The sequence below is a fragment of the Boleophthalmus pectinirostris genome, unplaced genomic scaffold (assembly GCF_026225935.1).
Source record: "Boleophthalmus pectinirostris isolate CB_2022bp ecotype Guang Dong unplaced genomic scaffold, ASM2622593v1 HiC_scaffold_4, whole genome shotgun sequence".
NCBI lineage: Eukaryota > Metazoa > Chordata > Actinopteri > Gobiiformes > Gobiidae > Boleophthalmus > Boleophthalmus pectinirostris.
In genome coordinates, this window is record NW_026571353.1 from 41920370 (window position 1) to 41932869 (window position 12500).

General features: G+C 48.4%; 2 protein-coding genes across 2 annotated transcripts in view; one reads left to right on the forward strand and one right to left on the reverse strand.

Annotated features, from left to right (window-relative positions):
- The window catches only part of LOC110168953 (GRAM domain-containing protein 2B), a 21121-nt gene extending 16578 nt beyond the window's left edge, over positions 1 to 4543 (reverse strand). Inside the window, exons 1-4 of the mRNA XM_055161858.1 lie at positions 4399 to 4543; positions 2255 to 2398; positions 2084 to 2168; positions 68 to 137 (exon numbers count right to left, since the gene is read on the reverse strand). Coding sequence (XP_055017833.1) covers positions 68 to 137; positions 2084 to 2168; positions 2255 to 2398; positions 4399 to 4463 — 364 coding nt within the window. The 5' untranslated portion in view covers positions 4464 to 4543. The remainder of the gene's footprint in view (positions 1 to 67; positions 138 to 2083; positions 2169 to 2254; positions 2399 to 4398) is intronic.
- Positions 4544 to 9588: 5045 nt separating this feature from the next.
- znf608 (zinc finger protein 608) overlaps positions 9589 to 12500 on the forward strand; it is a gene marked incomplete at its 5' end in the record, with an annotated part of 33177 nt that continues 30265 nt past the window's right edge. Inside the window, 2 exons of the mRNA XM_055161987.1 lie at positions 9589 to 9694; positions 12492 to 12500. The exon at positions 12492 to 12500 is cut by the window's right edge and continues 79 nt beyond it. Of these exons, the coding sequence (XP_055017962.1) occupies positions 9589 to 9694; positions 12492 to 12500 (115 nt within the window). The remainder of the gene's footprint in view (positions 9695 to 12491) is intronic.

The following is a 12500-nucleotide window of genomic DNA, read 5'->3' on the forward strand; positions in this document are numbered from 1 at the left end:
AGTAGTAGTAGTAGTAGTAGTAGTAGTAGTAGTAGTAGTAGTAGTAGTATTTTTGTTCAGTACTCACTCTGCTGCAGCTGCTCTTCTTTGCTGATCTCTTTAAATATTTTATGATAGTGTCCGTTTGTCTTTGAGAGCTGAAACACAAGAAGCACCGACACACAGGTGAAACGACAGGTGAAACGACAGGTGAAACGACAGGTGAAACGACAGGTGAAGCGACAGGTGAAGCGACAGGTGAGGGTCAGACTGGGCTTTAGACTGACCCTACATCTGTCCACATAACAGTGTTAACTGACCCACAGGACAGTGACATAACAGAGACACACACACACACATGTGGGACAGTCCTGAAAAACCTCACTCTCCGTTCAGACTGCAGGGTTTAACACTCAATTCAGACTTTTTTAGTGAAATGTGATTTTTTTTTAGCAAGATCGTTGACATTTCCAGTTAAATGTGACTTGTATGCAGTGTTGGGGAGTAACAGATTACATGTACCAGAGTAATCAGAGTACTAACTAGAAAAGCACTCAGAGAGCGCAGACTCCGCCAAGGACTACAGTCCCCCTCATATTAATTGTGTTTTCCATAAATATTTGTCTCGTATCTTTCAATTTGGAATATGAAAGAGGATCCCACTGTCCATCCCTGAGTCACATTTCATGGGGTTTGGTCAATAATTAATCGAGAAGATAATGAGAAAACTACATTTTTGGCCCCATTTACCACAATGTTAACTAAAATTTCAAAGTGATCCAGAATCCAGGATTTCTTCCGGATCAGCCCCAAAATGAAATCAGTTCTTCCTTTTCACATTTCCAACAAATCCTGAAAACTTCATCAAAATCGGTCCATAACTTTTTGAGTTATGTTGCTAACAGACAAACAAACAAACAAACAAACAAACAAACAGACAAACAAACAAACAGACAAACGCCAGCAAAACCTAACCTCCTTGGCGGAGGTATTTACGAGTAACTGTATTCAGTTACAGTTACTGTTTCAGTGAGTGGTAATTGGATTACAGTTACTTTGTTGACATAAATTGATTACACAGAGGGATTTTCTTGTTTTCACATTTTGGGCTAAATCCATTTTTTTTTCTTTTTCAGTAATTCCACTCATTGCTGGACACTAAACCAGGACTAAACCAGGACTAAACCAGGACTAAACCAGGACTAAACCACATCTAAACTAATCTGGTTGTTCTGAGTGTGGTGTGGTGGTTGGGTTGGTTGTTCTGAGTGTGTTTGGGTTGGTGGGTTTGGTTGTTCTGAGTGTGTTTGGGTTGGTGGGTCTGGTTGTTCTGAGTGTGGTTGGGTTGGTGGGTTTGGTTGTTCTGAGTGTGTTTGGGTTGGTGGGTCTGGTTGTTCTGAGTGTGGTTGGGTTGGTGGGTCTGGTTGTTCTGAGTGTGGTTGGGTTGGTGGGTCTGGTTGTTCTGAGTTGGTGGTTGGGTTGGTGGGTTTGGTTGTTCTGAGTGTGGTTGGGTTGGTGGGTCTGGTTGTTCTGAGATGGTGTTTGGTTGGTGGTTGTTCTGGTGGTTGTTCTGAGTTGTGGTTTGGGTTTGGTGGGTTCTGGTTGTTCTGAGGTGTTTGTTGGGTTGGTGGGTCTGGTTGTTCTGAGTGTGGTTGGGTTGGTGGGTTTGGTTGTTCTGAGTGTGTTTGGGTTGGTGGGTCTGGTTCTTCTGAGATGGTGTTCTGATTGGGGTTGGGTTGGTGGGTTTGGTTGTTCTGAGTGTGGTTGGGTTGGTGGGTCTGGTTGTTCTGAGTGTGTTTGGGTTGGTGGGTCTGGTTGTTCTGAGTGTGTTTGGGTTGGTGGGTCTGGTTGTTCTGATGGTGTTTGGGTTGGTGGGTTGGTTGTTCTGAGTGTGTTTGGGTTGGTGGGTCTGGTTGTTCTGAGATTGTGTTTGGGTTGGTGGGTCTGGTTGTTCTGAGTGTGTTTGGGTGGTTGGTTCTTCTGAGTCTGGTCTGAGTGGTGGTTTGGTTGTTCTGAGGGTGGTTGGGTTGTGGGTCTGGTTGTTCTGAGTGTGGTTTCTTTTGGAGGGTCTGGTTGGGTCATGGTCAGGTTAGATGTTCCGTACCTGGCTGTAGTGGGACTTCTTCCTCTGGATCTTCGGGTCGGCCTCAGAAGTTTCTCGGAGCAGCGACGGGTCAAACGTCTTGGACCTGGACACAAACAGAACCTTCAACTTTCAACTTTGACCTTCGGGTTTCACATCGGCGACACCAGACGGAGCCATGGAGACGCAGACCTGACGAGAGCCGGTTTCCTCCTCAGGTTCTGGTCCGGGTCCTGGTCTGGGTCTTGGGTCCGGTCTTGGGTGTGGGTGTGGAGCGGGTCACTGGTGGCTCTGCTGACCCGGAGTCGCTCCTCACAGCCGCCCTCCACATCTGAGCTGTGGAGAAACATCAGCAGAACGTTCAGGTCCATTTAAAGCTCCTACAGCAAGTAAAACGGACTCCTGTGAGATTTAAGTCAAGTTCTGATGTTCAAATGTTCTGATGTTCAAATGTTCTGATGTTCAAATATTCTGATGTTCTAATGTTCTAAATGAAAAACAACTATTTTCTTCAGTATTTGTCTCCAAAATCAAAATGAAAAAAACAGACAACGATTCCTTTTTTCAGTTTTCGATTTTGTCTTTAAATGAAAAATGGAAAAAAAACTGATAACGGATTGAACCAGGACTAAAGGAAGTTCATTCCTTTATCAAAAGTTTAAGACAGAAACTGGTCCACAAAAAGGACAAACACCAAACTACAAACAAACCAACAACACAGACGAGAGCAACACAGGACCTCAGTCTGCTGTTCATCTCCATCTAAAAGGACCTCAGTCTGCTGTTCTTCTCCATCTAAAAGGACCTCAGTCTGCTGTTCTTCTCCATCTAAAAGGACCTCAGTCTGCTGTTCTTCTCCATCTAAAAGGACCTCAGTCTGCTGTTCTTCTCCATCTAAAAGGACCTCAGTCTGCTGTTCTTCTCCATCTAAAAGGACCTCAGTCTGCTGTTCTTCTCCATCTAAAAGGACCTCAGTCTGCTGTTCTTCTCCATCTAAAAGGACCTCAGTCTGTCGTTCATCTCCACCTAAATCCTCTGAGGACAGTGAGGTGCAGATCTGGGTCAGAGTTGACAAACTGAATTTGTCCTTTGCCCTGGATTCTACTTGGCGTCTGAGGGATTTCACGTATCAAAAGTTTGTTGACTTTTAGTTTTATTTGTAGGTTTTATCTGGTTATCTGTGAACGATAAGAACAGTCTGAACCAGATTGTAAAAGTGTGCGGCAAAATCAGCGGTGTTCAGAGGATTTGGTCTTTATGTGGAAACATCGGAGACTCTAAAAGACCAAACTGAGTCTAACCTCGTACACTCACAGTTTGGCAAATGTCCTGATCTGAGGAGGCTTCAGCAGAAACATGAGCGAGAAGATTCTGAGAAATGTGAACTAAACTGTGTGAAGTTTTAAAAATGTAACCTGAGAAACAATATTCAAAGTTAAACCCATGATACACCTGAGCCACTTTGTGACATCATCATCATTATTGTTGTTGTTGTTGTTGTTTTTAATCGACCTTCATCAGTTTTTCTTCCCGGACAATATGCTGCATGTTTTTTTTTTGGGTTGTTGTTTTGGTACTTTAGTCTCCGCCCTCCAGAGGTAAACAAACCAATCTGTGTCACACTGATCTGAGATGACGAAACACTACACAGACACATACAATTACGGGTCAGATCTGTGGAGAGGCGAGCCCTCTCACTGTAAGAATCCCTGTTTGTCTGAGGGATTTTCAGCTTTAAAATGTGAGTCAATAAATGTCAGAGTTTATCCTCCTGGACTCGTCCACATGTGTCCACATTTATCTCCAACATGTTTTTGTAAATCATGATTCAACTTTACTGTTTCCAACACAAAGATCAAAACAGAAAATAAATGTTTTATAAATCGTAAATATAAAAATATAATTCTGTTTTTGCCTCATCAGGTCCAATCAGCCCAAATAACAAAGACAAATCAATAAAGCCGCCAGAGTTCTAGGAGATTTTAATGCCACACTGTGGAACATTCCAGACACAGCACCAGTGTCTCCATAGAGACGAGCAGGTGGTAAAAAAGTGACACACTGCAGCTTTAACCGAGAGCGTGAGAACAAGTCCAGAACCAAAACCCGATCTGAGCTGAGAGTCGAGAGCCGGTCTATTGTGACCGTCTCAGGTGTCTGAGACCAGGACTAAACCAGGACTAGACCAAGACTAAACCAGGACTAAACCAGGACCAAACCAGGACCAAACCAAGACTAAACCAGGACTAAACCAGGACTAAACCAGGACTAAACCAGAACTAAACCAGGACTAAACTAGGACTAAACCAGGACTAAACCAGGTCTTTGTCACTCACAGGTCCCTGTGGTCGGCTCTGGGCCCTCGCCCGCTCCTCTTCGTCTCCTCTTGAGTCTCGTTCATGGTTTAGTTTCACTTTTATCCAGAAAATAAAATCATAAATAAAAGTTGGCCTGAGGTCCTGAGCTGCAGTCGTGAGTTCGGTCGTGCGACACTGACACTCACCTGAGCCACGGGGAGAGAGAGAGCGCCAGGGGGAGGGGCCACGGGGGGAACGGCCAATCAGAGAGCGGCGTCTGAAGCGTGGTTAGGGACGAGAGCAAATCAGAGCGCGGCGTCTGAAGTGTGATTACGGCGAGCGGCCAATCAGAGCGCAGGACGCGGAGAATGGTCAGAGCTGTCGGCCAATCAGAGTCTGTTTGTGCTCAGGGGTCAGAGGTCAGAGCGTGGACATGTTTGCAAACAAAGACCACGACACAGGACAAGGGCCAAAAACCAGGTTATCAGGATCAGGACTAAACCAGGACTAAACAGGACTCAGGACTAATACCAGGACTAAACCAGGACTAAACCAGGAGGTCTAAACCAGGACTAAACCAGGACTAAACCAGGACTAAAAGGACTAAAATCAGGACTAAAACTAAACAGGACTAAAACCAGGACTAAACCAGGATAAACCAGGACTAAACCAGGACTAAAAACCAGGACTAAACCAGGACTAAAGGACTCAGGACTAAACCAGGACTAAACAGGACTAAAAACAGGACTAACAGGACTCAGGACTAAACCAGGACTAAACCAGGACTAAAACCAGGTCTAAAACCAGGACTAAACCAGGACTAAAACCAGGTCTAAAACCAGGACTAAACCAGGACTAGGGTCTAGACCAGGTCTAGATCGGGTCTGCTCCTCCTCGTGTCTCGTGTGTCGGGAGGTGGTTTCCCGTGATTCTTTGAGTCTCAACTTTCACTCAAAACAAAACATGAAAAACCTCAGGGCCCCAAAAAGTCCCAGTGTGGACTAAAACCAGGGTCAAACCAGGTCTAAACCAGGACCAGACCTGGCCTAAACGAGAACCAAACCAGGTCTAAACCAGGACAAAAAACATCTGACTGAACTTCAAAAATACAAAATTCTGTGGAGCATCATGACGCTGGATCTTTTTTTATTTTGGAATCTGAGCCGTTCAGTCCTGGTCTGGTTCTTTTTCAGTCCTGGTTCAGTTCTGGTTCAGTCCTGGTTCAGTTCTCAGACCAGAGCCTCATGTTTGGGTCTAAAGTTTGTGTTTGCTCTCATTATATTTACCTCCAGAGTAAACAGTCCAGAAGTCCAGCACACTGACCTACAAACCAGACCAGGACTAAACCAGGACTAACCAGGTCTGAACCAGGACTAAACCAGGACTGAACCAGGACTAAACCAGGACTGAACCAGGACTAAACCAGCTCTAAACCAGGACTAAACTAGGACTAAACCAGGACTGAACCAAACCAGGACTGAACCAGGACTAAACCAGGACTAACCAGGACTGAACCAGGACTGAACCAGGACTAAACCAGGACTAAACCAGATCTAAACCAGGACTAAACCAGGTGTAAACCAGGACTAAACCAGGTGTAAACCAGGACTAAACCAGGACTAAACCAGGACTGAACCAGGACTAAACCAGGACTAAACCAGGTCTAAACCAGGACTAAACCAGGACTGAACCAGGACTGAACCAGGACTAAAACCAGGACTAAACCAGGACTAAACTAAACCAGGACTAAACCAGGACTAAACCAGGACAGGACTGAACCAGGACTAAACTAGGTCTAAACCAGGTCTAAACCAGGACTGAACCAGGACTAAACCAGGAAACTGAACCAGGACTAAACCAGGACTAAACCAGGTCTAAACCAGGACTAAACCAGGACTGAACCAGGACTAAACTAGGTCTAAACCAGGTCTAAACCAGGACTGAACCAGGACTAAACCAGGACTGAACCAGGACTAAACCAGGACTAAACCAGGACTAAACCAGGTCTAAACCAGGTCTAAACCAGGACTGAACCAGTGGAAAAAATGACCTAAACAGCAGGACATTTTAGATAAAATTGAATGTGTAAAAATCTACTTTTATAAACCAGGTTGAACAGTGTGTGTGTGTGTGTGTGTGTGTGTGTGTGTGTGTGTGTGTGTGTGTGTGTGTGTGTGTGTGTGTGTGTGTGTGTGTGTGTGTGTGTGTGTGTGTGTTTAATTCAAAGAGCTCCCCCTGCTGGAGATAATACAGAAACACAACTGTAGATTTTACAGCTTCAACTTTATCAGTCCTGGTTTAGTCCTGGTTCAGTCTGGTTTAGTCTGTTTAGTCCTGGTTCAGTCCTGGTTCCTGGTCAGTCCTGTTTAGTCCTGTTCAGTCCTGGTTCAGTCCTGGTTTAGTCCTGGTTTAGTCCTGGTAGTCCTTAGTCCTGGTTTAGTCCTGGTCCTGGTTTAGTCCTGGTTTAGTCCTGGTTAGTCCTGGTTCAGTCCTGGTTTAGTCCTGGTTTAGTCTGGTTTCCTGGTTAGTCCTGGTTTAGTCCTGGTTCAGTCCTGGTTTAGTCCTGGTTTAGTCCTGGTTCAGTCCTGGTTTATTCCTGGTTTAGTCCTGGACATAGTTCCTGTTCTTGGGCTCAGAGTGAAGTCATCAGAGAAGAGAACCATCAGTGTTGTAGTCCTGGTCTGGTCCTGGTCTGGTCTGGTCCTGGTCTGGTCTGGTCCTGGTCTGGTCCTGGTCTGGTCTGGTCCTGGTCTGGTTCTGGTCTGTTGTGAGTCTGTTTACAGAGCACATGTCACAGATGTGTGTATGTGTATGTGTATGTGTATGTGTATGTGTGTAACTTATGGACTTTATATTATTATTGTTTCATTCTGAATCTTTTCGTTGGTTCATTTCACTATTTGATAACGTCTCTTCTTCTTCTTCTTCTTCTTCTTCTTCTTCTTCTTCTTCTTCTTCTTCTTCCTCTCTTTTATGAAGAGCCGATTCTCACTCAATTCTTCTCTAGTGATTCTTCAAAATAGTTTACAGTACTGTGCGCATGCGCAGTAGGCCTGTCTCGGTGTGAATGGAGGAGCCACCGCCGCGTCTCCAGCATCCGCGGCCCTGAGCGCGCCGCCCTGCCCGCATCTTCCTCCTCTTCCTCCTCTTCCTCCTCTTCCTCCTCTTCTCTCCTTCTCCTCCTCTCACCCCTCTCCTCCTCCTCTCCCCCTGTCCGCCCTCGGCACGGGGACACGGCGCGCGGGCTCAGGAGGAGACATGCTTTGTGACGCCAAGGGCAAAGATGAGCGCAAAAACCGAAACGTTCTCCGCGCGTCGTGGAAGCGCGAGCGGGACAGTGATGTGTGCGCTTCTTCCGCCGCCTCCCCGCCGCGCGCCTTCCTCCCGCCGCGCAGCCCCCCGTCACCGCCTCGTCCGGGACCCGCGCAGAGCCGCGGCGCGATGGCGGAAAACAACAACAACAACAGCGGCGGCGGCGGCGGCAACGCGAACAATGCCGCGGGCGCGGCGCGGCGGCAGCAGGACGACGCCGCGGCGAAGAAACACCGAGCCCCGGACAAGGTACGAGCGCGCACCGCCTCAGGCCCGAGCTTTGTCTGCCCGCGCACACGCGCACACGCGCACGCACGGACATCAGCAGGACAATAACACAATACAGACACACCGGGACAAAGCGGGACAAAGCGGGACAAAGCGGGACAAAGCGGGCCGTACCGCGCCGTGCCGCGCAGGAGCTCTGACACTGAAGCTTTGTGTGATTTCCCCGTGCAGGCCTGGTCCAGTCCTGGTCTAATCCTGGTCTAGTCCTGATCTAGTCCTGGTTTAGGCCTGGTTGTGGTTCTGTCCTGGTCCTGGGTTGATTCTGGTTTAGTCCTAGCTGAGTCCTAGTTCAGTCCTGGTTCAGTTCTGGTTTAGTCCTAGTTCAGTCCTGGTTCAGTCCTGGTCCGGGTGATGTGTTGTAGGCCTGTGGCAGAGTGGTTAGCCTGTGAGGAGGTTGTGGGTTCGAGTCCTGGTCTTTTGTTGTCGTTGTGTCTGTGGCTCAGGAGCGTGCACGTGTGAGTAAGAGCGTGCACGTGAGTGTCCTCAGTCTCCTCACAAACGTTTAACCACAACTGAGCGGGAGAATCCTGAAGGAACAGGACTGAACCAGGACTAAACCTGAACCAGGACCAGGCCTGGACCAGGTTCAGGTCTTTGTTTAGGTGTGTGTCCGTTTCCATGGAGATGACAACAGTGTGTAGTGATGTGACAATGGACAGAGACGAGAGGGTCAGAGGAGCAGAGACCAGCACCTTGCTCAGACCTGGTTCAGACCTGGTTCAGACCTGGTTCAGTCCTGGTTCAGTCCTGGTTCAGACCTGGTTCAGACCTGGTTCAGACCTGGTTCAGTCCTGGTTCAGTCCTGGTTCACCTTCAGACCTGGTTCAGAACCTGGTTCAGTCCTGGTTCAGACCTGGTTCAGACCTGGTTCAGTCCTGGTTCAGACCTGGTTCAGACCTGGTTCAGACCTGGTTCAGTCCTGGTTCAGACCTGGTTCAGTCCTGGTTCAGACCTGGTTCAGACCTGGTTCAGTCCTGGTTCAGTCCTGGTTCAGACCTGGTTCAGACCTGGTTCAGTCCTGGTTCAGACCTGGTTCAGTCCTGGTTCAGACCTGGTTCAGACCTGGTTCAGTCCTGGTTCAGACCTCCTGGTTCAGACCTGGTTCAGACCTGCACTGGTGTTTAAACTTGGGTCTTTCTAAAGTCTCACTGTGAGTTTTTTCCTCATGATCGTCTCATTTTCAAACTCCTGGTTCAGAGTTTTGTTTGGAATCGTGTTTGATTCAGAGGAAGGAAACGGACCTGAGGCAGGAGTCTGAAGCTGAAGCTGGACTCTCAGATCTGGTTTAGATCCTGGTCCATGATTGTCTGTATCTCTGTTCTTTATATCTAATATTTTATATGTCCCTCTCTCCCTGTCTCCCTCTGTCCTCTCGTCTCTCAGCTGGAGTCTCTGTTCCCTCTCTCCTCCTGCCCGGGCTCTGGTTGTTCTCCTCCGACTCTCTCCTCCTCTCTGCTCCCCTCTCTCTCCTCCTCTCTCTCCTCTTCCCTCTCCTCCTCTCTTTCTTCCTCCCTCTCTTCCTCCCTGTCCTCGTCTCTGACCCATAAGCCCCTGCTCTCCTCGTCCTCGTCGCTGTCGTCTCACAGGTCGCTCCTGCAGCAGGTCCGGACTCGCTCCGTGGGCACGAACACGCAGGAGCGGGGCTGCGCGGAGGGCGAGCTGCCGCAGAGAGGCCCCTGCCAGCCGGGCACCAGCGTCAACCTGGAGGGCATCGTGTGGCACGAGACGCAGGAAGGTGAGCGCCCCCTGTGGAGCACACGGCACCATAACCACAAATACAGACAAAATCTGTTTGTTAATGGAGAAGAGCAGAAGACAAACAGACTGAGCTGCACTTTCTTGTTCTTGTGGTTTTACACAAACATCACGTCTTGGTCTTTGCAGTGGAAGGTGTTTCTTGGTGAACAGTTGGAGACTTTCACTTTGGTGTTGACCTTTTAAATTCATAACTCAGGTTAAACGAGGGATCAGGATTTTGTTTTGTCGTCGCTCCACATACAAAATGTTCTCTGTAAACTCGGGATGATTTCTTAGTCAGACAAATGTTTCCTTTTTGGTTCTTCTGTGGATCAATCCTGCCCATCACCTTCACCTTTCACTATTTTTCAATTCTGTTGGGAAGAGAAACAGTTTGAACAGAGGTTTGAGTCACACACATCTGATTCACTTTTGCATTTATGAAGTTCACAAACACATTTCTCGAGTCGTTTTCCGCTGTTTGGATCCAACAACCACACAAATAACGATGTCTGAAACCCAAAACTAAAATCTGACAATATCAGAACCAGAAACAAACTGTGGCTGATAAGGCCCCTGAACGCTCAGATTTGGTTTATGGACATGTTCCTCACCTGTTGTGGTTTTACCTGGCGCAGGGTGGACCTGTCGTTGTTCAGGTTTGCAGTGATTGGCTCAAAAGAAACTGGAAACTTTGGGCTCGTCCAATCGATTTCACCACATTTTTATTTAGTCACTTTTACAAACGTTAAAACTCCACCACACACAGCACCACGTATACTGACTGACAGGTGACTGACAGGTGACTGACAGGTGACTGACAGGTGACTGACAGGTGACTGACAGGTGACTGACAGGTGACTGACAGGTGAATGACAGGTGACTGACAGGTGACTGACAGGTGACTGACAGGTGAATATGACTGACAGGTGAATATGACTGACAGGTGACTGACAGGTGACTGACAGGTGACTGACAGGTGACTGACAGGTGAATATGACTGACAGGTGACTGACTGGTGACTGACAGGTGAATATGACTGACAGGTGACTGACAGGTGAATATGACTGACAGGTGACTGACAGGTGACTGACAGGTGAATATGACTGACAGGTGACTGACAGGTGAATATGTTTGACAGGTGACTGACAGGTGTCTGTTGACAGGTGACTGACAGGTGTCTCTGTTTGGCAGGTGACTGACAGGTGTATGATTGATTGACAGGTGACTGACAGGTGTATTATGATTGACAGGTGACTGACAGGTGTCTCTGTTTGACAGGTGACTGACAGGTGTATTATGATTGACAGGTGACTGACAGGTGTCTCTGTTGACAGGTGACTGACAGGTGTCTCTGTTGACAAGTGACTGACAGGTGTCCCTGTTGACAGGTGACTGACAGGTGTCTCTGTTTGACAGGTGACTGACAGGTGTATTATGATTGACAGGTGACTGACAGGTGTCTCTGTTGACAGGTGACTGACAGGTGTCTCTGTTGGCAGGTGACTGACAGGTGTCTCTGTTTGACAGGTGACTGACAGGTGTCTCTGTTTGACAGGTGACTGACAGGTGTCTCTGTTGGCAGGTGACTGACAGGTGTCTCTGTTTGACAGGTGACTGACAGGTGTCTCTGTTGGCAGGTGACTGACAGGTGTCTCTGTTGGCAGGTGACTGACAGTGTCTCTGACAGTGTGACAGGGTCTCTGTTGGCAGGTGACTGACAGGTGTCTCTGTTGGCAGGTGACTGACAGGTGTCTCTGTTTGACAGGTGACTGACAGGTGTCTCTGTTTGACAGGTGACTGACAGGTGTCTCTGTTGGCAGGTGACTGACAGGTGTCTCTGTTTGACAGGTGACTGACAGGTGTCTCTGTTGGCAGGTGACTGACAGGTGTCTCTGTTGGCAGGTGACTGACAGGTGTCTCTGTTGGCAGGTGACTGACAGGTGTCTCTGTTGGCAGGTGACTGACAGGTGTCTCTGTTGCAGGTGACTGACAGGTGTCTCTGTTTGACAGGTGACTGACAGGTGTCTCTGTTGGCAGTGTGTTGTGACAGGTGACTGACAGGTGTCTCTGTTGGCAGGTGACTGACAGGTGTCTCTGTTTGGCAGGTGACTGACAGGTGTCTCTGTTGGCAGGTGACTGACAGGTGTCTCTGTTGGCAGGTGACTGACAGGTGTCTCTGTTGGCAGGTGACTGACAGGTGTCTCTGTTGGCAGGTGACTGACAGGTGTCTCTGTTTGACAGGTGACTGACAGGTGTCTCTGTTGGCAGGTGACTGACAGGTGTCTCTGTTGGCAGGTGACTGACAGGTGTCTCTGTTTGACAGGTGACTGACAGGTGTCTCTGTTGGCAGGTGACTGACAGGTGTCTCTGTTGGCAGGTGACTGACAGGTGTCTCTGTTGGCAGGTGACTGACAGGTGTCTCTGTTTGGCAGGTGACTGACAGGTGTCTCTGTTGGCAGGTGACTGACAGGTGTCTCTGTTTGACAGGTGACTGACAGGTGTCTCTGTTGGCAGGTGACTGACAGGTGTCTCTGTTGACAGTGTGACAGGTGACTGACAGGTGTCTCTGTTGGCAGGTGACTGACAGGTGTCTCTGTTGGCAGGTGACTGACAGGTGTCTCTGTTGGCAGGTGACTGACAGGTGTCTCTGTTGGCAGGTGACTGACAGGTGTCTCTGTTGGCAGGTGACTGACAGGTGTCTCTGTTGGCAGGTGACTGACAGGTGTCTCTGTTGGCAGGTGACTGACAGGTGTCTCTGTTGGCAGGTGACTGACAGGTGTCTCTGTTGGCAGGTGTGCTGG